At 33.9% G+C, this 26,104-nt stretch overlaps 1 protein-coding gene across 6 annotated transcripts in view; it reads left to right on the forward strand.

Annotated features, from left to right (window-relative positions):
- RABGAP1 (RAB GTPase activating protein 1) overlaps positions 1-26,104 on the forward strand; it is a 149,256-nt gene that overhangs the window by 41,682 nt on the left and 81,470 nt on the right. For 5 of the 6 annotated variants that reach the window (XM_081067053.1, XM_081067052.1, XM_081067051.1 and 2 more), the window contains 9 exons: positions 1,464-1,698; positions 2,602-2,806; positions 5,129-5,303; positions 5,836-5,993; positions 12,651-12,761; positions 13,118-13,184; positions 13,823-13,925; positions 14,911-15,080; positions 24,625-24,799. In XM_081067053.1, the coding sequence (XP_080923179.1) occupies positions 1,464-1,698; positions 2,602-2,806; positions 5,129-5,303; positions 5,836-5,993; positions 12,651-12,761; positions 13,118-13,184; positions 13,823-13,925; positions 14,911-15,080; positions 24,625-24,799 (1,399 nt within the window). Of the gene's footprint in view, positions 1-891; positions 1,038-1,463; positions 1,699-2,601; positions 2,807-5,128; positions 5,304-5,835; positions 5,994-12,650; positions 12,762-13,117; positions 13,185-13,822; positions 13,926-14,910; positions 15,081-24,624; positions 24,800-26,104 lie in introns of those variants that run through there. The other variant, XM_081067055.1, reaches the window with a different exon arrangement.

Consider the following 26,104-nt stretch of genomic DNA (forward strand, 5'->3'; position numbering starts at 1 on the left):
ATCCGTTTTCAGGAAGCTGCAACTATCCTTATTTTTCCTTCCCCTTGGAAAACAGTATGGGTTCAATTAGGCTATCTTTTGTTTACTCCAGGTGATACAGTGTTTCATCTCCAATTCTGAAAGAATCAGAGGTTAATTGGAACTAGTGTGTTCTTTAGGTGCTTTAAAAACTTTTGAAAGCAGAACTTCTGTAAAAATAAATTTGATTGCATTTGTGGACATGTAAGGTCAGACCTAAGAGTTAAAATTACTTAACTGACCCACTTGTAGTTCCTTTAGTAGTAGCTGTAAACATAAAATGAAGTTCACAGAAACAGACGTGTCATTGAAACCAAGAAGCTGAACATTTGTCTGGCCCTTAATTCCAAGTCAAGAGTGACTGGCATGTTAGAATTTCCTTGGGAAAATGTCAGCAAAAACGACTTAAGACTGTTTCTCAATCATAATTTGCAGCCAAAGGGACTTGAAGTTTATAGAGTTATAAAAGATGTTTGAACTGGTTCCTTGGTAGTCCAGAAGTATCTGTTACTGGAATTGTGCTTCCCAGCTTCTGTGTTGATTTTACTGGGAAGACCTCATTCTCTTCAATAATCTCATAGCCCCACCTGTTTTACTTTTTGTCAGATTTTAGTTTTCAGAAAGCTTCCAAATCAGTCCCCCTTTTTTTCTTCATGACTTTCCTTAAATAAATTTTTTTAAATTTTCTAGTGTTTTTTGAATAAACATTTAATGACAATACTGGGTTTTGTCACTTGTGGTTTTTCCTCAGCATTGGGCAGTCTCCACTTGATTTTTGCACTTGTTTGCTTCCTTGTTGAGCAACTAGTAATAAACCATCATGACTCCAGAAAAATACTTGGCATCACTGAAACAAAGTGCTTTGTTCCTCAGGAAGATTTTATACATGCATCTCCCCAACTTGATTCAAGTATCTCAGAACTTTAAGGAACTGTTTGTGTCAGAGAAGTCTTCCTCAGAAATACAAGACACTGACTTACAGCAGGAGTAGTAAAGTCCATGTGAAAATTTATTACCTGGTAAGTTTGCTTCTATTGATAACTTCTGGAAGCAAACACATTTTTTAAAGACAAGAAAAACTGTTAAAAAGATATTTCTCTTAACAGCATTATTTCTCACCAGACAGGAAAGTTATAAATATTTTAATTGTTGTTAGTTTAGTGCACTGTAGAAAACTTTTAATGATATTGACAGACTAGCAAATATATTTCTGGTTATTATTCTCCAATTCACTGTACACTTTTTCATGAAAAACTATGAATTAAGAGAGCAGCTGCAGCTCTTATTTATTGCAGATCTTGATTTATTCTATTTTTTAAAAACATTCAGAAGATGTCTTTGTATCAAAAGAACTGCTGCTGATTTTCTCTAGAATGCGGACCCACTTTAATCAGCACTGGCCTCTCATTCTCCCTTTGCTGATTGCATGTGTTTGTGACCCTTAGATTATAGGGAATGGAAGTGAGCAGCAGCTGCAAAAAGAGCTGGCAGATGTACTAATGGATCCTCCAGTGGACGAGCAGCCAGGGGACAAGGAGCTTGTGGACAGGTCGCAACTGGATGGCGAAGGAGATGGGCCTCTTCCTGATCAGCTCTCAGCTTCGTCCACCATTAACCCTGTGCCATTAGCAGGGCTCCAGAAGCCAGAGATGAGCCTGCCGGTGAAACCCGGACAAGGAGGTTAGGGTTGCTGCATTGCTTGTGTAACTAAACGTTATTGTTTGTGGTATTTGAGTGTCTACCCTGCACTAGGTTTGATTCAGAGCAAGCAAAAACCATTATCTGTATTCTCTAGAATCTCTTCTAATTTTGGGAGATGTGAAAGGGGTAAGTATACGTACCTTTCTGATTTATACCAGAGTCATTTATATGTGTCATTTATACCAGAGAAAGAGAAACAGTTGTTAAATAACATTGAGGGAATCTTTATTTCAGAATGTTGAAAGATTTTTGCAGGAAAGAAGGAATTTGAGTCCAGTGTTGGACAAATGGAAGAATAATGCATGGTGAAGAGATGTTTACTCCTAGCCTATATTGTAGCTCTGTGGGAATAGTTGCCAAGTTGGAAAGGAGAACTGAAAGGCATAGCAGGGAAGGAGGAAAAGGGCAATTATAAAGGCTCATTGGGAAAAGTAGGGTGTTAAAACTGGATGTTTATTTGGAAAGGGAAAGCAAGGGGATTGAGAGAACATAATAAAGTGGCTAAGATGATGAATGAGAGAAATAATTATAGCAGTGCAGATCAGAAAGAAGACACATAGGATTTTTTAGAATGGTGAAATACTAAAGGTATTTTATAAAGTCAAAACAAATTGGAAGAAACAGAAAAGTAAATCAAATGTGAATCTCAGTCTACCTTTTAGATTTGGGATTTACACTAGAGCCACTATCTGAAAATTTTGGTGTTCATAACAATTCTGGTGAGATTTCTCACTTTAATGGGCATTTCTTCTGGGGCAACGGCATATTATCTCATTAGTACTTAATTTTAGAACCTAAATATAACTTGTAGATTTTTACTTGGTTTTCATGTCAACAAAATATTAAATAAAATTAAGATAACCATCTCCTTATTTCTTTCAGATTCTGAAGGGTCAAGTCCTTTCACACCAGTGGCTGATGAGGACAGTGTAGTTTTCAGCAAACTAACTTATTTAGGCTGTGCCTCAGTGAATGCTCCCAGGAGTGAAGTGGAAGCCTTAAGGATGATGTCCATCTTGAGAAGCCAGTGTCAGATTTCACTCGATGTAACCCTGTCAGTGCCGAATGTATCCGAAGGCACTGTGAGGTAAAACCAGCTTCTTGAAATATTTGTAATATTTGATCAGATTTCTGACCTATGGTTTTAGAAAGAAGCAATAGTGAACGAAAGACACAATTTTTTTTATTCATATAATGTTTAATTCTTTTGGCACTTATGTCGTCATGTCTTCCAAGGATTGTGACCCTTGTGAAAAGTAGTCACTTATTAGAACATTTTTTTTATACTCTTCCCTATCCCAACTCTGTGTAGCATATTAGAAATTTAAATGTTTTGGGATAATGGAAATATGTTGACCTGAGAGTTTGCCTAACAATTTATATTTTCCATGTTCCCCCAGTACAAATAGTAGCTCGACACATTAGTTCAATATGGAGTTTCATGCTGATTTTGGAAATTACAAAAACCTGTTGGTAAATATTAACTATTCTAGTAGAGTCCCTTACTTTTTAAGATGAGGAAACTGAGGCACAGAAAAGTCTCTAGAAATGGTTATTATTTATAATAAGTAGAACATTAACAACAATTAAAGATAGTCTGTATTAACTAGCTAACTACAGAATTCTAAATAGTCAGATGAAGGTAGCTAAAGTAAAATAACTTTTTTTTCATTATTTCAAAAAGGACATGCTTATTTCAGAAAAATCAGAACAAACAAGTGAAAATTCAAGAAAATACTCTTAATTTTACTCTTCCATTGATAAATACAGTTAACATCCTGGTTTATTAAGATCCTCTTTGTGTATTTGTATGTGTTTGTGTATGTGTATATACCTACATATGTGTAGGTATAATTATACAACTCTTATAATCAACATTTTTAATAACAGTGGAATTATGCATACCATCTTATAACATGCTTTCTTCACTTAGTTTTATGTTGTGAATCTCTTTGCCTATCAATAAATATGATTAATAATTTTAATTTATGGTGGTACATGATGGGTTATTCAGAAATAACCAATCTCTTGTTAGACATTTTAGTTTTTTTTATGAGAAAAGTACTAATAATAGCTAATATAAAACTTTTATTATATGGGCACATAAGTGTTTTACCTATACTTATAAATCTCATAGGCATTTTTGACCTAAATTTTTTTCAATTTCTTTAGAAATAGAACTATAAATTCCTAGAAGTAGACTTACTGAGTCAAAAGTTTGCACATGTTTATTGCTTGTGGTACATTGCCAAACAGCCATTTAGAAATATTGGTCCAGTTTATACTTTTATCAGCGGTGTATGAGAATGCATGTTTCTCTACCTTTGGAAGGCTTTTGGATTTTCATAGTAGAGTTGTAGCTGTATGTGGATAGCAGTAAGTTAATTATTTAATATTCCAGTCATCTGCATATGTACTTTTTCTCTTTGAGTATTTAAAGAACTATTTTTTAAAAAATTAAAAAAAATAAAGAACTATTTTACAAAGACTCATAAGTCCTAATTTTAATTGTATTTATTAATGTGAAACTTTTAATAAAATTTGTTTAGCAATCATTTCTGTATGCTTCTTAGTCAGTAGTGATTCCCCAACTCAATTTATATGTTGTTCTAATATAGTTTAATTCTATAAAGTCATGAGAAAACCATTTTCTCTTGCCTCATGTTTTCAGAGTTTTTATCAAAGTGCCTTTGAACCTGGGTTAGGTATTTCCATTATGCACAGGGCCTCCTGTGCTTTCCCCATCAATGTTCCCATCCATTTTGTGTTGCACAGTTGCAAAAAAGAAATTGCACAATTTCTTTTTAGTCCTGTCTTCAGTGCCCAGAACAGAGCTTGGAATGTTATAAGTATCATATAAATATTTGTTGAATGAAGAAAGTTTTGAATGAACAAATGACATCCCTTTGATTTTCAATGAATGGCATCCTTTTTTATTCTTTAGTTGTTAATATTCAGTACAGTCTCTACTTATTTCCCATGCATCAAAATAACGTTTCACTCTGACAAACACATCAGTGTTTTTTTTTAAATAATAAAGCAGTTTAAGTCATTTTTTAGGAGATAAGTCACGTTAGTGATTTATTTGGTAGCTAATTTGCGTGTTGATCTAGTCTTAATTTAGTTAGACTATATAAGAAACGTGTACTTAAATGATAGAATTTATGCTTTACTGATTGCCTTCTTAAAACATGGAACTATGTAATTTTTAACATCATGGTATTTTGTAATCAGTAACTCCAGGAATCCATATATGACTTAATTATCAAGACAATGTTAATATGATTAGCATAACAAGAAAGGTTTATATGAACTTTTTGCTAGAAAGGTGAGTCTTGAATCACAATATGGATGTAGTGAAAATAGTCCGTAGTTCCTCTAATCTCTTTATATCTTTTTTTCTGTACAGACTCTTGGATCCTCAGACAAACACTGAAATAGCAAACTATCCTATCTACAAAATCCTTTTCTGTGTCAGAGGGCATGACGGAACTCCTGAGAGCGACTGTTTTGCTTTCACTGAAAGTCATTACAATGCAGAACTCTTCAGGATACACGTCTTCCGGTGTGAAATACAAGAAGCCGTAAGTCCTTAAGTGAAATTTCTGCAAGTGAAATTTAACCTGTACCCTTGCTGTGTTGAAATGATTACAGTATTTATTATGGTCCTTCTACACAAAATGAAATTCTCTGCTAGTGCTTTTACATATACCATTCTGATGGGCTGCAATTTGAATAAACAAAAGTTTGGTTAACCAAACCCTTGTTGCTAAGAGTGTCAGGTGGCTGCTTCTTGATTGGTTTCGATAGGCATCTTGGTTCCAACAGTGACACACTACCAAACTGTTCTTTTAGAGCTAAGCTTTTGGGATCATTTTTATTGTAATAAATATACTCAGGAAATCATTTTTCTGTTGGATTTCTAGTGTACACAACCATTTCTTTTTTAAAATTCCTTTTAGTGTTGCTTGCTTTATAGGCCTAACAAATTAGATAATTAAGAAATCAGTGGGGAAAAAGGATTACTCCCCTTGACAAAGCAGGTAACCTTCAGCTTTAATAAAAGTATTTCATTTCTTGTGATAACAGCCTGTCTCCTACCATGTCTGGTTGTAGGTAAGCCGGATACTTTACAGTTTTGCCACTGCCTTCCGCCGTTCTGCCAAGCAGACCCCACTTTCAGCCACTGCTGCACCCCAGACTCCTGACAGTGACATCTTTACCTTCTCAGTGTCTTTAGAAATAAAAGAAGATGATGGTAAAGGTTATTTTAGGTAGGGCATCTTATTTCATTTTTGTTGAGATTGTATTAACATGCTATATTATCTGTGGTTCAAGGGAAACTCTAGGTCAGATTATATAACTTTCATACTATAAAGTGATTCCTCTTATAGGTAAACTTTTTTTTTAAATGATTAAGGAAAAGAAATAGGTAAATTTGCAGAGGCCACATTTGAAGATTTTGGGAAAATGTCACATTATTACATTCTTTTAGATTCAAAATAATTGTTTGACAGCTGATACAAAGTATGACAGAAGCTAAGTCAGCTGGATTTATATAGCTGTATTTGTTTTGCCAAGGGGTTTGTTTTGTTTTGGGTTGGTTGTTTGGTTTTAATACCCTAAAGATATTAAGGGTGTTAAAATCAAGGTTTGCCTCTAAAGTTTATTTGAACACATTGGAAAGAGAGACATGAGGTCTGTGTCTGAAGTCTAACCTTGCCTATAAGGTCAGAAATCAGTGGTTTGGGTTTTTAAGTAAAATGATACTTCTTTGAGTAGAGAAAAGAACCCTGGAATAGAAATTAAAAGTTGGGTTTAGCTTAATTATTGCTACTATTAACAGTGGACCTTTTCCAAGTTTCTTTACATGTATTGGGTAGTAGTTTCCTTATTTATAAAATGAGGTGGCTAGACTCTAAGATGCTTTCTAACTTTAAAATAAGATACTATGGTGCAAGGTCATTGGATTTTTTTTCCCTATAGTCCGTATCACAAAATGGGTGCTTCTTCGGATTGTAATTGGCGGTTGCATATAGAAGTCTCTTTCTTCTATGACTGCTTGTTAAAATGAGTAAAGTGAAATTACATCAAAATGTTAACGATTTCTAGTGTTTTGCTTTGAAATTAAAAAGCACAGTGACTGGGTCATTTGGAATACTTGGTCCCCTTTCAGGGACTTTGGAATTGTCATGCCATCTGGTGGCCAATTTAATGCACAGTACAGCTTCAACTTTGATTTGTGCACTGAAGTGTGAGGCTTGCGCTCTGTGCTTTCTCTTTAGCCATATTTCTATTCTCAGCAATCCTGTGGTGTGCTTTCTGTGGTATGCGTTCTGGCCCTATACACTTTGTAATAATTTTTTTTCCTTTCAAAGAAAATAAACAGATATTTGGCTATACTTTTTTCGTTTATTGAAGATATTTGTGTAGATCCAGTTTGTAAATTCCAATTATGAACAGGAAAGATTTCTAAGAGCTATCAGAAGAGAAGAACGACTATAACTTCTCTTCCTTCTGAAATCATGCATATTCAGGGTAGAACGATCTCAATTAAACATCCCTGTTCTAGTCACCCTTAGTTATACTAAGGAGATGCTATACGTAAGATTCCTGGATGGTCAGATTTGCTTCTCATGTTTGTTAAGTAAGGCTTTGCTCTCCTTTTGTTGCATGGTTTTACTGAATTTGTAGTTTATAGTAGAAAGTAGTGTTGTTTAACCTAAAATAGTGATGAAATCAGTGAAAAGTATTCCTGCCTTTGTCAGATTTGAATTTGTCAAACGCAGTTCCTTTTATCCAGTAATTTTACCATATGGTTTTGCAATAACATGAATATAGGCAAAGTGCTGTGGCAAGAACTAGTACTCTTCTTTTTATTCCTGAAAAAGTATACTTCTTATATTATTAAAATTAGAAACCTGCCTTTCAATTTAGCCCTTAGGAAGATGGAGCATTTTCATTTGTACCATCCAAAGCCCTTCTTTTTTGTCTTATTTAATCGACCAAGTAACCCATTAGATAGGCGAAGTATTTGATATTATCCTTGTTTTATAAGTAAAGAAATCCAGGGAAGTTAAGCCTGGACCTCAGTTTCTTAATTTATACAATAGGAATTAAATATAAAATAACTTGATTGAATCCATTCAATTATATAATGACAAGACCAGAGATATAATCTGGACCCCCTGACCTCAGTGACCTGAACGTCACTGCTTATACTCTGTGCTCTGCTTCCTGTTACAATGGCTTTTCCTTGCCCTCAGAAGCAGAACACCAGAGTCAATTTTATTTCCATTGTTTTAAATACTGCTGAGAGATGAGATTACAGTTGACCCTGGAACAACACAGGTTTGAACTGTGAGGGTCCACTTATACGCAGATTTTTTTCAATAATCATGCAGTTGGCCTTCTATATCCCTGGGTTTCGCATCTGTAGATTCAACCAACTGTGAACTGAAAACAGTAATTTTGATCCACAGTTGGGAATCCACGTATGCAAAGGGCCAATTTAAGTTCTATGAGGATTTTCATGGCGGGGGTGGGGGGACAAGTGTTTGACACCCCTAACCCCCATGTTGGTCAAGAGTCAACTGTATGTTCCTCTATCAGGAGAGTAACTGAAATGAATGAAGCTCTTGCAGAAAATCCAGGACTTGTCAACAGACCTTGTTATGAAGATGGCTGGCTGCTCAAGATGACACTGAGTAACCCTTCAGAACTGGATGCACTAATGAGCGAACGAAGAAACATGAGAAGTACATAAAACCTATTGAGGAGTGAGAATGGAACGCCCCTGAATAAAGTAGTACGAAACAACTTAATCTAGCATAGTTGTCTTAAATTAGTGACTGATAGAAGATTTAAAATAGCAACTTTTTAGCAATACCAATGGAAAAAGAAACTACAACAGTGCTACTGGAAGAAAATACTCCTTAACTCTCTAATGATTGCAGATGAGCACTATATGCATCTTTTTCACAACACCCTATGATTTTTAGGTTAGGCTACAGTTACAATATTCAGAATTCCTAAAATTATTTGTTGTAAAATGTAGTTATAAAAATTAATGTCATTCAAAGAAAACATTGTCTTAAGCCTTATATAATATTGTAACTTGCTTACATGTGTGTCTGGATTTGGGTCAAAATACTTAATGATCTTTCCATTGGAAATAACTGGCAGTGGAGAAAAGTTTTTGTTAGCTGTTACGGTGTCAGATGACAACCAGTACTGTTCTTAATTTTGCAATATACTGCCTTTGCTTTTGCTATTTTTATACAGTGAAGCAACAGCCTTGCAGGAAAACAAGTTTAATAATAAAACAATCAACTTCATTAAAAAAAAGTCAGCCGTATGTTTATTTGCAGTTCAGCATCCACAGAGCATAGAGACTAGTGTATCTATTATCAGTTGAAAATTGAAACCTGTCCATATCGTTATAGGTAAAAATTCTGTCAGCTACAATAATTTAACAGTTTGGTATACAAAGATTTTTTATTTTAATTTTTATTTATTTAAGTGTGTTTTTCCAGGACCCATCAGCTCCGAGTTAAGTAGTTGTTTCAGTCTAGTTGTGGAGGGTGCAGCCCACAGTGGTCCATGTGGGGATCGAAACGGCAACCTTGTTAAGAGCACCGGGAGCTCTAACCAACTGAGTTAACTGGCCGCCCCGCAAAAGTTTTTCTTTGTATGTGTTTGTCATTTCTAGACTGCTTTGCTAAGATTCTTTGATTTTCTAATCTCAGTATTATAACAGATGGGCTTCAAACTAATTTCACCAGAGCCACTTTTTAGTTTGAATGAGTACTCAGAGCTCTTCAGCCCTTTCTACAATATTCTAATGGTTCCATTGCCATGATTTTAGAGTTGTATAGAAATAGGGTACAGTTTAGGTTTGCTGCATGTTGGCTGATTACCTCAGGCAGATGCTTGCCTTTGAGAAAACAGAGCTATAAAAAGTGGTTTGTGGAGACTAGGGGATTATTTTGGTAAAATGTCATTTTAAGAATATTTTCTACTTTTTCCTTAGGCTGATTTAAACTATACCATTAGTAATATTTTTATAGTTGTAGGTATCCCTCAGAGATATGGCAGGTTCCATTCCAGATCACTGCAGTAAAGTGAATATTGTAATAAAGCAAGTCACATGAATGTTTTGGTTTACCAGTGCTTATAAAAGTTATGTTCACACTGTACTATAGTCAAAGTTACATAACATTCTAAAAAATGTACATACCTTAATTAAAAAATACTAGGCATCATCTGAGCCTACATCGAGTCATAATTCTTTTTCTGGTAGAGGGTCTTGATATTGATGGCTGCTGACTAGTCAGGGTAGTGATTGCTGAAGGTTGGGGTGGCTGTGGCAGTTTCTTAAAATAAGACAACAATGAAGTCTGCCACATCAATTGACTCTTCCTTTCACGAACAGCATCTGATGCTGTTTAATAGCATTTTACCCACAGTAGACCTTCTTTCAAAATTGGAGTCAGTCCTCTTAAACTCTGTCACTGCTTTACCAACTAAGTTTATGTAATATTCTAAATCCTTTTTTGTCGTTTCAACAATCTCACAGCATCTTCACCAAGGGTAGATTCCATCTCAAGAAACCACTTTTTTTGCTCATCCATAAGAAGCAGCTCCTCATCAATTGAAATTTTATCATGAGATTGCAGCAGTTCAGTCGCATCTTCAGGTTCCACTTCTAGTTCTAGTTCTCTTGCTATTTCCACCATCTGGCGTTACTTCCTCCACTGAAGTCTTGAATCCCTCAAATTCATCCAGGAAGGTTGGACTCAACTTCCAAACTCCTGTTAATGTTGATATTTTGACCTCATCCCTGGAATCATGAATGTTCTAGAATGTCATCTAGAATGGTGAATCCTTTCCAAAAGGTTTTCCATTTACTTTGCCCAGATACATCAGAGGAATCACTGTGGCAGCTATAGCCTTATGAAAAGTATTTCTTAAGTCTAAGACTTGGAATTTGAAATTACTCCTTGATTCATGGGCTGAATCTCTTGGGTGACTAGGTGCATGGTCAATGAGCTGTAATAATTTTTAAAGAAATCTTTTTTTTCTCAGTAGGAGTTCGCAACAGTGGGCTTAAATATATTCAGTAAATCATGTTGTAAACAGATGTGCTATCATGCACACCTTGTTCTATTTATAGAGTACAGAAAGAGTAGATTTAGCATAATTCTTAAGGGCCCTAAGATTTTTGGACTGGAAATAAACATTGGCTTCATCTTGAAGTCACCAGTTACATTAGTCCCGTAACGAGAGTTAACCTGTCCTTTGAAACTTTGAAGCCAGGCATTGACTTCTCCTCTCTAGCTATGAAAGTCCTAGATGGCATCTATCTTCTTCCACTATAAAGTTGTTTCATCTACATGGAAAGTTGTTGTTTCGTGTAGCCACCTTCATTAATTATCTTAACTAGATCTTCTGAATAACTTGCTGCAGCTCCTTTATCAGCCCTTGCTGCTTCGCCTTGCACTTTTATGTTATGGAGACAGCTTCTTTCCTTAAACCTCATGGACCAACCTCTGCTTCAGACTTCTGCAGCTTTCTCACTTCTGTCATCCTTTATAGAATTGAAGAGAGTTAGGGCCTTGCTCTGGATTAGGCTTTGGCTTAAGGGAATGTTTTGGCTGGTTTGATTTTTTTGTTTGTTTGTTTTTTAAATCAATGCCATTAAACTTTCTCCATGTCAGTAATAAGGCTGGTTTGCTTTCTTAGCATTCATATGTTCACTGGAGTAGCACTTTTCAATTTTCTTCGGGAACTTTGCATTCACAACTTGGCTAATTGTTGGTACAAGAACCTAGCTTTCAGCCTTCCTTAATTTCCGACATGCTTTTCTCAGCTTAATCATTTCTAGCTTTTGACTTAAAGTGAGAGATGTGTGACTCTTCCTTTCACTTGAACACTTCGAGGCCATTGTAGAGTGATTCATTGGCCTAATTTTAATATTATCTCTCAGAAATTCGGAGGCCTGAGGGGGGGAGTGAGATGGGGTAACGGCCAGTTGGTAGAACAGTCAGAACACACATTTATTAAGTTCACCATCTTATTTGGGTGTAGTTTGTGGTGTCCTAAAACAATTACAGTGGTAACATCAAAGATTGTTGATCACAGATCATATATGATAATAATGAAAATATAACATATATAATAATAATGAAAAAAATTGAAATACTGCAAGAATTACCAAAATATGTCACAGAGACACAAAATGAACAAATGCTGTTGGAAAAATGGTACTGATAGATTTGCTCAACACAGGGTTGCCAGTCTTTCAATTTGTAAAAAAATGTATCTGCAAAGCACAATAAAGCAAAGTGCAGAAAAAGAGGTATGCTTGTATTACACAGGTTTACAATTAGGTTATTACTGCTTAAGGAAGTGTTAGGCCACAGCTTCCTGTTGGTCATATCTTCTTCATTTCTATGATGTTTTTGAAGGCACCTTGTTTTGAAATGCAAAGGATCTATGATTAAGTATCTTATATATTTAAACAGATACAGCAGTGATGATTTATTTGTCAAAAACTGACTAGAGAGGAAAGAAAAAAACTAACATTTTTTTGAGAGAGCAGCTATGTGCTTGGATGTCACACTAGGTGCTTTACAAATATTTAATTTTCACAGCAACAAGAAAGAAAAAGGCCACATTTTAGGGGGCAGAGGAGTGGTTTTTCTAGCATTTACAAATAGTTTAGTGAATTACATATAGTAGTAATGATATTTGCACATCAAGAGGCAGATGATAGTTTTTAAATTTCTGTTAGGATTTGAAAAACAGGCACAGAAAAGAATCAGATCTGTGATTATTTTGTGCCTCATTTTTAAATCATAACAAAAATTGTTCTAGTCCGTGTCACAAGAAAATACTTTGCAAAATTAATGAAACATGTTGTTCTACAGTGCAGTTCCTAAAGATAAGGACAGACAGTGTTTTAAACTACGCCAAGGCATCGATAAGAAGATTGTCATCAATGTGCAACAAACAACTAATAAAGAACTTGCCATTGAAAGGTAAACCTTTTTTTTAAAGTTTAGCTTAAATATAAATTTTAGTTTTTATCAATCTAGTAGAGTAATCATATACTATCTTCAAAAATGTACTTGCAAAATATTTCGTACTTGCTACTTCATTTACTTTCAATTAACTCTCATAAATCTTCCACAGATAGGCTAACTTTATGTGATAATCAAAGGCATAGAATTTGCTTATCTAAATTGAAGAAGTAAGGATTATTTTGGCAGTGGCAATTTATTGATAATTGTAATGTGTCCTTTTTTTCATCAATAAGAATTTTTTTGAAGTGACCTAATTTAAACATCATTTTTATGTTCTTTTTTCCAAATTTATGTCAGTTCTTTTTTTGCAGGTGTTTTGGTCTTCTGCTTAGCCCAGGAAAAGATGTACGAAATAGTGACATGCACTTGTTAGATTTGGTAAGGATTTGTTTTGTTTTGTTTTTAGGTTATACACTATTTCCTCAATAAAGGTTGTTTACTTTATCTCATCTGAGTCTAACGTTAAAGTACATTTATGAAGGTGTTCTTATAAGCTATAAAGAAATAAACAAAGATACAGGAATTTATTTCTGACTTGCTATTTACTCATTTCTTGACTATGTAATAGTTAATAATTCTTGTTTATCATGTAGGGTTGATGTGGGAATCAAAAGAAAAGTTGTGAGAATTATTTGCAAACTATCACGAGCTTTATAAAAGATGATATTAGTATTATTTCTAGTACATGAAAATATTTTCAAAACTAACATTCATGTAGTAATTATTCACTTCATAGAATTCAACATAGGTTTAGGTAGTAAATTTTTCTAATGTTGGTACAAGTTGGTATGATTTATAAGCATATATTTACTATAACTTTTCAGGAACAATTGCAAAATAATTGCCACATTTTAAATTTTAACTGTAATCGTTCACATGTTTCTACCTTTTTTCCTTAAAATATCTGATTGTCATATTTTTACATTTTGCAACTCCTAATTTTAAAGGCAGCAAAATGGGGTTAGCTCTTTGTTCCCTTACTTTGGCATTAATGTTCATTTTACTTTTTTATTTAGGAATCTATGGGCAAAAGTTCAGATGGAAAGTCTTACGTAATCACTGGGAGCTGGAACCCCAAATCCCCGCATTTTCAAGTTGTAAATGAAGAAACTCCTAAAGGTAGTGTAGATTCTTGACATCGTGGACAGAAATTTTAATCCCAAGAAGATACCTAGAGCTTAGGACCCCATATTTTATGAATTTGAAGTGTTAACCTAATTCTGGTGAAATCAAATAATTTGAATAGTTCTTTGAGTTTATTAAATTTGACCTATAAATAAAGTATCATTTTTCTCCACTTATTTTTTCCTCCCTCTCTTTTCATTTTTTTCCCTACCCTGCTTTCTTTTCTATTTATGTATGCATTTATTTACAGATTTCTAAATTTTGTTTTCGTGGAGAAATAATATATGCACATGTGGTTAAAAATTCAAAGGATATGTAGAGAAAAGTAAAAATCAACCACAGTGCCCAGGGCCCCACTCTAAAGGGGCCACTATAACAAGTTTCTTGTGTGGCTTAACCTTCTATGCATAAACAACCTTTTTCAAGATATCTCATACTCTTCATGAATGTTGTTTAATGGTTACATAATATCCTATTCTGAAAATATAAAATTATTTGCTTAACCTAGTGACTTACTGAGCATTTATTTTCCTCCTCCTCCTCCTTCTCTCTTTTTTTTTTGTTTGGTTGTTATCCATAGCACTGTAAATAAATGGATAACGGATGTAAACAATTACTGTTGTTAACCAAGATTTTAAAAGTTGGGAATTCCCAATGTTAGGGAGAGTGACATAAAGCAATCATATGTTAGTTTTGTAAAACAACTTGACAGTACATTTCATAAGCTTTAAGTGTACCCATATACTGTTTTCACTAATTCCACTTCAAAGAATCTGCCCAAGAAAAGAATTCTCAATACAGAAAAAAATTTTTTCAAAACAGCGGTTTGTCTGATTATTTTAGATTCTTATTTATAATAGTTAATTGATTACCTTAAGGTATCTTAAAAGTTATGATAAAAGTAATTGCTTTTGCATTAATCATATGAGCAAATATATTTCCTTTTTTTTTTTTTTTTTTATTCTCGCCCTCTCTCTAGATAAAGTGCTGTTTATGACCACAGCTGTTGATCTGGTAATAACAGAAGTACAGGAGCCTGTTCGATTTCTCCTAGAAACAAAAGTCCGAGTTTGCTCACCTAATGAAAGATTATTCTGGCCCTTCAGCAAACGTAGTACTACTGAAAACTTCTTTTTGAAATTAAAACAGGTACTGAACTTCTCTATAAATATTGTGGGGGAGGTAAGAAAGGAGAAATGAATTTTGAGGCTGATTTATCATGAAGCTATCAGTGAGATCTTTAAAACAGTTGTGTCTTTTAAATGTATTAGGAGGAAAAATTGTTTTTTATTTTTACCTATTTATCATTTTTATTACTCTTCATTGCTTCCTGAAGAACCAAGCTGTCATCTGTCTCATTTACCTTCTACCTGCACAAAATTCTTTTAACTTTTCTTTTAGCAGCAGATCTACTAAAAACATAAGTTTTAGACTTCTTTATCTGAAAAGCTCTTTATTTCACTTTCATTCCAGTAGGATATTTTCACTGGATATAGGATTCTGGGTTGAGTATTTTTTTCTTTCAGCACTTGAAAAATGTCATCCGATAGTCTTCCTGCTCCCATTGTTTTTGATGAGAAGTCAGCATACATTTATAAGTGTTACTGCTGTGTGTACAATGAGTCGTTTTTCTGTGGCTGCTTTTAAGTAATTTTTTATTTTTGGTTTTTAGATATTTAACTATGATGTGCTTAGGTGTGGTTTTCTTCCCGTTTGTCTTGCTTGGGCTTCTTGAATTTTTAAACTTACGTTTTGTTATTTATTTATTTATTTTTAACAATTTTAAGGCAAATCTGACCCATTATTTCTTTCAGCCCTTTGACTGACCCATCTCTCACTTCTCTCCTTATGAGATTCCAGTTATACATGTTTTAGACCTTTTGGTATTATCACACAGATCTCTGAGGCTCTATTTATTTTTTCAAATCTTTTGTGTTTTTCTTCAGATACTTTTTGTTGACCTATCTAAAGTTCACTTGATTCTGTCTTTTCTCATGTCCAATCTGCTGTTAAGCCTATTCAGTGAATTTTTCTTTTTTTTTAGTTTCAGATTACACATTTTTTATTCCTGGAATTTCCATTTGGTTCTTTTTTTATAGTTTCTGTTTTTGTTTCTGTTTTTACGAGATTTCCTCTTTATTTTCAACAGATTTTATTTTATATCCTTGAGCATAATTATAATATAGCTACTTTAAAAATTCTTGACTGCTAATTCTAATGTCTGAGTCACCTTTTCCTGTTTCTTTGTCTGTCTAGTAATTTGGGATTATGTATTAGACACTGTTTTTAATTAAAGTTTGTTGGGGTGACAATTGTTAGTAAAGTTACATGGATTTCAGGTGTACAATTCTGTATTACATCATGTATTAGACATTTTTAATGATAGATTGTAGAGACTCTTATTGTTTTCTGAGTGTCTGCTTTTAAAAATCTGTCAGTTAAAATGGTCAAAGTCAAACTCCATACTCTTTCTTCTGGGCAGCAGATAAAATCTCTGTTCATTTCATTTAGCTTGTTGTGCCCAAGTTGCCCCAAGTTTTTTTATTTTTTGTTTTTGCTTTTCTTTGTATGAAAACTACTAGCAAGAAACTAATTTTACAATGACCTAAATTGCTAAATCCAGTGGTCAGTCTGAGTCTTTATCTTACTTGACCTGTCAGCAGTATTTGACCTAGGTGATTGTTCCCTCTTCCTTAAATGTACCTCTTACATTTAGCTTTCAGGACATCTCAAATTTACCACGTCCGAAAAGGTTTCATTGTCTCATCTCCCCACCCGTAAAATGTTCTGTGTCTTCCATCTTTACTATCTCAGTTCATGGGCATATTCTCATATTAGTTGCTTAGGCCAAGAATTTTGCTGTTTTAGTTTTCACACCCTACATCCAGTCTGTCATGAAATTCTGTTTACTTTCAAAGCATATCTAGAATCTGACCACTTCTTACCACCTAGATTATGCTAACCTCATCTGAATCATTGCTCTTATCTTAATTATTGTAGCCTTTTGCACTCATCTCCCTGTTTCTGTTTTTGTCCCCTTTTGATACATTCTCAACATAGCATCCTAAGGTCAGATCACATCATTTTTCTGCTCAAAACCCTCTAACCCTATTTTACTTCTTAAAAGCCAAAGTCCTTACAGTGGTTTATAAACCCCTACCTGATCTGCTGCCTATTTCATCATAAACTAATTTCTCTCTTACTTTTCTTCCTTCTTGCTTGCTTCCTCTGCTCTAACTTTGCTATTAACTGTTTCTTCTGCCTAAAATACTCTTCCCCTTGATCCCACTTGCTATTATTCACCTCCTTCAAACCCTCATCTTCTTCAAGTCTTTGCTCAGGTTTACTTCTTAGCAACTTGTGACTACCCCCATTTAACACTGCAGTTTGCCTGCTCTTCCACTGGTACTGGTACTGCCAAACCCCCAACTGATATATTTAAAATTTTTTTACACGGCTGTTATTTTCCAATATACCTCATAATATACTTTATCTGTTTTCCATATTAGAAATCTCTACTAAGGCAATATTCCTAATCTGTCTTGTTCACTGATTTATCCCAAGCATCAAGAACATAGTGTTTCTCAATAAATATTTGTTGAATTGACTTTATTTACATGTAACTTTGATCTTCCATTATACAGTATTATAATGTTGTATGTGGATTTAGTTGAATGTTCTACTGTACAACAGTAAATATTTTGGTTCTGTATAATCACGTTACCCATTTTGGTTATAGTTAGAAAAAGGTAGCAAGTAGAACAGGAATAGAGATTTACGTTTAGTGTTGTCTTAAGAGACAGAAAGTACACCTGGGTCCCTGTACTATTCTCCCACCTCTTCACTGTGCTAGGACCAGAGGATCAGCATGGGGTCAGAGTACGTGGATCTTACCATTGACTAGCTTTATGACTTTGAGCAAGTTCCTTCAACTCTCTGAGCCTCAGTTTACTGAGCTGTAAAATGGCAGTGGTAGAATCTTCCTCAGGGTGTTATTGTGACATTAAGTGAGAAACTATGCAACACACTTGGAATAGTTTCTAGCATTTAGTATGTTCTTTACACATTTTAGCTATTATTATTGAGAGACACCGTGGAACCTCAGTGGGACAGAGGAAGGATAAAAACACTAAGTCATGAAATCAGAATAGCATTGATTATTTAGAGGATCAGCCTCGGGGGAAGAATGCTTCAAAAAGAAAACCAATTTACAAGCATCATTTTAAAAGTTTAGGGAGTAAGAATGATTCATAACAGTTTCTAGAGTAAAAGATGATAGAGAAATTAATTGTGTGATATTTTTAGTATGAATCTATATGTAAAAAAGATGTTCTTTTTAACTAAAGAGAATATAAAGAGTTCTATCTGTTTATCTTCTCTTAGTGAACATAATTAAGATTCCCTGATCTTGTTTCACCCCTTGAGAGCTTATCTTACACAGCCTTGGATTCAAAGATTGTATGGACTTACAGGAATATTACTTCTATACTTTGTCTAGAATAATGTATCTAATTAAGCTGACAAATGACTTGGCAGGGTAAACTAGCCCCCAAAATATGTATACCTCATACATAGCCTGATAGGCTACTTTAGACTCTTTGTTCAGGTAACAAGCTAAACAGGCTAAGTTTTCAATATTTTTTTTTGCAAAAAACCGAAGTTTATATGTAGTAGCTGGGAGGAGGGCAGGGAATTCCTGAGATTAATCTTTCATTTTTCTCCTTATTTGGATAAGTCTTATTGGGGGTGGGGGAACTTGTGTGAGGGGGTGAAGAGTGGGAAAGGAGAGAGTGAGAAGAATTTGACCAACTTTTTGCTCTTGTAGAGCAAGTAGAACACTGTTAATCTCATCCATTGTGACATAATATATTGATTTCCTCTTTTATATTCATGGCATTAAAAGGTAATAGCAGCTGCTATTAATTGAGGCCCTGCTGTGACCATCACTCTACGAGCTACTTTCACTTTTTCTGTCTTATGTATTTTCTTAGAGATCCAATGAGGATAGTATTCTCATTTATAGACCCGAAGATGTGAAATACTAGATTTTGTGGGCTTTTGTGTGCAAAAGATACATACCTAAACTTTCTAAGAGTCTCAGCCAGGGTTCTTTCCATAGAAAATGCTCCTTTTGTCTTTCTGTAAAAGTATTTTTAGTTTTTATTTATATTAAGCGTAATTAAAATTTTTAACCCCTTTGCAGTTCTCATTAGACAGAAAAGGAAATAATGCTGCAGGCTAAATTTTTTAAATATACCATATGCAGTTTCTGTTTATTGCTGTAAGTATGGGAAAACAATTATAGAAATGTTTTTTAAAATACATGTTTAAAAACTGATTCTTTTTCCTTTCACTAAATTTATCTGGTGACTCAGTAATTCCTTTTTAGCTTGGAAGCCTTCCCAACTGTGGAGATTGTTATATTAAGATGGCATCATATTAGAGAAGAAACTTTTGAAATCAGTGGGGAAAGAAAGATGGCTTACTTGGTTTTAAATTTTCAGATATCATTTACTAAAAAAGGAAGAAAGTAGTCTAAACACCAGATTTTTCAAATAGTAACAATAAGGTGAATAAAACACCAGCTAAGCATTCTTTTTTTTTCCTTTCAACTAAGCATTCTTAAAACTGTAAATTTATGGAATTTTTATTTCCAAATAGACTTTAAAATCTTTTATGAAGTTATTATTTTATAAATGAATAAACTGATGTCTGAAAGACTAAATAGTGTGGCCAATGTCATATATAGAGAAGTAATTAGTATAACTATACGAGAACCCTGGGCGTCTTATTTCGTGCGCACACGTGTACAGCCACATGTACACATATGTACTAAACCACTGCACCTCAAGATAAAAATAGGAAAAGCCTTTCTCTACTAGAAATCTGCAGCTAAATCAGGAGGCACACGATAACCGGTTGGATGTTCCATTCTTTCTGGGAAGTGTGATCACTTGGTTAAGGTGGTTTACCTGACTTTAAACCACTGGATTTCTCATTTGTAAAAGTATCATTGTCTAAAAGTAGAGCTTTCTCTTTGCATTTAGCAAGTAATCTTTGGGGTCGTACTTTAGCAACTTCCACATGTCCTATTCCTCAACAACTTTTCTAGCTAATGGTTTTAGCATCCATTGATGATTCTTGCTTAAATCAATTGAGTTTATTCACATATTTTCAGTAGTAATTTAACATTACAGAATTGTCTTCTTTTATATTTACCAGGAGTGCCAAAAAAAATGTATACATGTGACTTGTATTCACCTTTTGTTATCGGTATATGAATATATTGAGTATTACAATTTTAATACAGTTTTTTGCTTTCTTAAAATTTGTATACATTTTTTGGCACCCTCTGTATTTTTTTGATATTGACTATCTCAGTTATAGTAGTCATATATTTGACTTACACGTATTTGCTTTATTCTACTTCATCAAAGAATTTAAAAATATCAGCAGTCAGCAAACACCCTTAATGAATGGTCTTTATTGCTCCGAGCAAATTTGTAACAAAATTTTTATAAACTTGTTAAATGTCTGTTGAGAAAAGGTACTATTATATGAGTTTATGAAATACAGATTCCAATTATTTAAAATTCCAGTGAGAACAAGCTTATATTTTAATACAATTGCTGATGTAGGTAATTAAGCATCAGTTAATAAACTTGCATCATTTCTAAAACATATATGACTTCAATGCCACACTGTAATTTATGTATGACTTAATGGTTGTACAAGTTTCTTTCGATTGGAAATAAAACCCGTACTTTAATGTCAATGTATAAAAATCAATATGTGAACATCTAAATGAAAAGGTTTCCACAATATTTAGTGTATTCTGATCTTTTCTATAGGTACTTCAACAAATTGTGGGAGAAACGTCTGTAAATATAACCATAGTACCTATGTAATTTTTGCAGGTTTCTCATTTTGCAAATATGAAAAATACGGGCATATAATATGAAATTACTTGAATTATATAATTTTAAATTCCCATATGTTGATATTCATTTTAAAAAATCAGTATTGCAATTAAGAGTGAAGTTTGAGATTTTATGGAACTTTCTTATTCTTTGAACGTGTTCAGTAAGATTCAACAGTTTCTTCAAATATTTTTTTAAATTGTGGTTATATTACCTTTTGAGATACAGTTAGGTTCATTTATTGTCTTGCTTTCAGTATGGGGACTTGGCATTTTTTTTTCCTTTTTGTTTCATTTTTTTGAATATTTAAAATACTCATATGGTACAAAAGTCACAATTACATAAAAATGTATACTGAGAGGTCTTGCTTTCCCCTATACCTGTCTCCTGCCAACCCCATAGGAAACCATTATTGGTTTCTGGGTTATCTTTTCAACATTTCTTCTTGTGAAAATAGTAAAATACTCCTATATATTTTTAATCCCCTTTTTAGACAGAAACTAGCGTACTATATAATCTGTCCTGCACCTTGCTTTTTTAACTTAATGTATCCTGGAGATCATTCCACATCAGTTCATAGAGATCTTTCTCTTTTTTGTTTAATGGCTGCATAGTAAGTACTGTGTTTGGATGAATCACGATCTTTTCAACTAGTCCTCTATTGGTGGATACTTGGATTTTCCCCCCAGTCATTTGCTATTTCAAATGTTGCAGTATAGAACCTTCTGTTGTTTTGATTTTATGAAAGTGCGTCTTAGATTCCTATTAAAGTAGATTTCTGTTGGCACACTAGGTAATTTTGCATATGTGACTTTATTATATTTGCTAAATTCTCCTCAATAAAGGTTATAGCCATTGAGATTAACAGGGTATGAGAGTATCTGTTTCTCCACAGTCTTTTCAAGAGTGTGTTGTCGAACTTAAGGATCTAATGGTAGTTTTAATTTAGCTTCTGGTAAATGAAAACAAGCATTTTTCCATATGCTTAAGGGTGATTTTTGTTTTCCTTTTCTGTAAATTATTTCTTCATATTTTTTGCTCATTGGTTTTGGTCTTTTTCCTCTTAATTTTTAGACGTCCTTTTTATATTCAAGAGATTAACCCTTTGAGATGTAAGTTGCAAATATTTCTCCTGGTTTGTCACTTGTCTTTTGACTTAAATTATCACGGTCTTTTGGGCTCTTTTGCCACACAATTTCTTTTTATGTACTCGAATTTATCAGTTTTTTTCCTTTAAAGCATCTGGATTTTGGATCATAATTAGAAATGCTTTCCCTACATAAGTGATAAAGGAAATTATATATTTTCTTTTATTATTTTTATGGTTTCATTTTACTACCTTTAGATCTCTGGTTCATTAGTATTTTATTCTGGTATGTAGTGTAAAGTATGTGTCAGATTCAGTCTTTTTCCAGGTGGCCATTCACTTGTCCCAACACCATTCTTGGAGAGCCCAACTTTTCCCTCATTGATGTGCAGTGCCACCTTTATCACATGTCACATCTTCATGTGTATTTGGACCTCTTTCTGGTTTTTATTTATATTCCCATTGGTTTTTATGTTATTCATGTACCAATACCACATTGTATTATGTAGACTTCATAATACGTTTTAATATCTGGTAGGGCTAACTTCCCTCCCCACTTGTTCTTTTTCTGGGTTTTGCTGGATATTCTTGTTTACTTTTGATATAAACTTTAGATTCAACTTTTGTACCTCTCAATAAAATTATAGGTATTTTTCTTGGGGTGAATTGAAATCTTTATGATGTCAAGTCATCTTATCTATAAATGTGATTGATGTCTTTCCATTTATTCAAGTCTACTTGTTTTTTGGTCTTTCAAGAATTCTTTTTAAAAAACTTTTTATTACTAAAACTTAAAACATGCACAGAAACAAAAAGAATAGTGTAATGAACCCCAGTGTAACTATTACCCAGCTTCAACAGTGAATGGCATTTTTAATAGCTGGAGTGCTTGACTTACATTTGGGGTCCAGTTCTTAACTCTATGTTTATCTGACTTCAAAGGCAATATTTATCTGGTTACTATTACAGAACAGTTTCTAGGCGGACTGCAGTGGTTATCACATTTATGTAAGTCTCCGATAAATTTTTAAAAATGTTATTAATGATAATGTTTCAGATAGCAATTAACTGATGTTTCAGAGAGCAATTTATAACAAAACTAAAAATGTAAATCCTGTTGCCTGTCAAAGTATAATATGTAAAAGTTAAACATCATAATTACAAATTTAGAATGAACATGTGTCAAAATTTTAATTCAATTCATTAAGTAGTGAGGGAACCAGTAAGATGCTAAGACTGGTTCTAAGTATTTGAGGAACTTGAGTTTAAAAAACTAAAAACAGAATATTAGAAAAAGATTGTTAAGTTAGAAAAAACTGGTTAATGTCCTATGGGTAACCTTTGGGTTATCCTTTCTATTGGACAGAAATCATTTGCATATCTACTGGATACAAATCTACAGGTTAATATGTAACTTCGCAGAGTCTGGGTCCTTAATTAATAGTAAGTAGCTAAGTCAAAATCATTTCTTCATTTAGAGAATTAAATAATCCTTGGGTGCACGTGTTAAAACAAAGATGGCAAACTATAGTCTGTGGGTCAAATCTGGCTTGGTACTTGTTTTCATAAAGTTGTTTTTGGAACATAACCATACTCACTCACTGTCTACGGCTGCTTTTGCACCGCAATGGCAGAGTTGAGTAGTTGGACAGAGATTCCTGACCCACATAGCCTAAAACATTTACTGTTTGGCCCTTTACAGAAGAGTTTACTGACTCCTGTATTAAACATTGCTTCAGGATGATATTGAAAGGACATGTTGCTATTATCTTGGCCTTCCAGTATTGGGGTAATTTTCCTTAATCCAAATGAACATGAGAAAATCTGTTCTGCCTGGTATTTCTGTACCTAATGAAGTTCTTGTTTTTCACCTTATATTTTTACTTGATGCGTGTATATCTGTCTTTTTGGTGTAGTCACCTTTCTAGTTGTCTCTGTATCTTTTCCTACAGTTCTGACTTTTTCTCCTGCTCTGTATTTCACGCTTTTTCTCCCCTCCTCCTCCTCAAACTGGATATAATATGAAATGTAAATATGTTCATATTATTGTACTGGTAGAGTTTTATAGTCCCTGTTCTTAGTTTGTAATTTAGGTCAGTTTAAACTGTTATATGTTTACTTCAAAATAAAACCAAAACGCAAGCCAATTTGAGTTACCAAAATTTTTGTGGATTCTATTAATCTCTTTCTACCACCTCTCCCCCACCCCCTGTTGTAGCTTTCAGTTGAAGAAAAGTTTCCTAACTGTTTTTATTAAGCTAAAAGAGTGGGGGCAAAACATGGAAATAAGAGGACTTTTTTAGTCCTAAACTGTGTTTTAGAATATTGTACAACTTTTTTTGTGTGTAGTTTTCTGTGGGAAACCATGAGGGACACCTTAAAGTAACTTGGAAGCTGCAGAACAGTTAACTTTGTAGTTCTCACTTACTAAATGTTGGCCGTTGAATGTTTGACGATACAGTCCTAAGACAGTAAATAAAACTGCAGTACTGAAGTCCTGCTCAGCAAATACCCTATTTTCCTAAGGGTGTTTTAAATCTAAACATTTACTTTTCTATTTAGAAAATGTTCCATTTAGTGTAGATATTTAAAGTAAATACCTTTTTATTCTAACATCCTATGTGAAGCGCTCAATGAAAAAAAAATAATTTTACCACTTAATACATAATATTTTTTCATCTTCAAGATAAAGCAGAAGGAGAGAAAGAGCAATACCGACACCCTATACGAGGTTGTCTGCTTGGAAAGTGAATCAGAAAGAGAGAGGAGGAAAACTACAGCCAGCCCCTCCATCCGCCTGCCCCAATCTGGATCTCAGAGTTCCATGGTACCTTCTCCTCCAGAAGATGATGAAGAGGAAGGTAAATTGTAGGAAGAGCTTCATTTCTGCTTTGGGGTGGAGAACCATGCAGACTATTGTACTTTTATCAGGGAATTGATAATGTGACATAGCAGTTGGAATTCTTTCAGTAAATACTTAAGAGAGTCTACTATATGCGAAAGCCTGCGGGAGATTCAACAATGATTAACGCAGGACCTTCTGTAAGATAATTGTAATCAAGTTGGACAAAATGAGATTTACACTTAGTCCTTTTTTAAAGATTTAGTGTAGTGCCAGCTTAGTGTATAGCACATTTTTAGAGCAAATTTTACATAGCATCTACCTAAATAATGTTTCCATCTCATCTGATTCACTTTATAGGGACAAGTTCACTTGCCAAGTGGCTTCCACATATGACCTTGTCAGTCACAAAATATATAAAAGTATACAAATTTATATTTGTATAATACGTTGTTGGGTGTTTACACTAATAAACATTAGGAATCAACTAGTTAGGTTTTTATCCCGCTGTTTTTCATGGTTATGTCAATTAATTTATTGGCCTGTTGTACCTCTGTTAAAATGTAGTACGTAGAAGTGTGAAAAGGAGGGAAGGAGCATAGGAAAAATGAAAGTTTGGGAGGCATTTCTAATTTATCATTTTTTACCAAAGCTTTATTTTTAAGGGGGAAAAAGCAGATTCTGATAGAAGTTCATATGAGGCATGAGTCTGAGAGGTTCAGAGGAAATGTTCTGGAAACTCACAGAGGAGAATCCATTTTTCTTTGTGGGGAATGCGGTGGGGTGTCATGAATAGTTTTTGAGCTGGGACTTTTAAAGTACAAGGAGAGTTCAGCAGGAATATATGGGCTTGTTTGGGCACTGCTGGCCAAGAAATTACGTTAACAATGTCATGGAGGTAGCACGAATGACTGATTAGGTTAAAGGCAACACATATCCGTGATTATATGTATTTTTTTCAAATTCAGAGCAAACTCTAACTTTACATTTCCCATTGTTCCCTGTAATTTCTACTTTTGCTATGACTAATCAACTGAGCATCATTTATTAGTAATATTAATAGCCACCAATTATTAGATGCTTAATATGTGATAGGCAGGTACTTGGTTTGCTCTAATCTCCATACTCTAATAAAATAATATGTTTATATAATCCTCACAAAACTCCCCCAAAAGAGCACTTAGTATTATCTTTATTTTGCACCTAGAGAAATACAATATCAGTAAAGCAAATTTGCCCAGGGTCACACAGCTAGAAATCGGCAAGGAAGATTTTAATCCAGGTCTATGAGTTAACAATCTGAGCTCTATTCTATCATCATTTC

The sequence above is a fragment of the Rhinolophus hipposideros genome, assembly GCF_964194185.1.
Source record: "Rhinolophus hipposideros genome assembly, chromosome: 11".
Classification (NCBI taxonomy): domain Eukaryota; kingdom Metazoa; phylum Chordata; class Mammalia; order Chiroptera; family Rhinolophidae; genus Rhinolophus; species Rhinolophus hipposideros.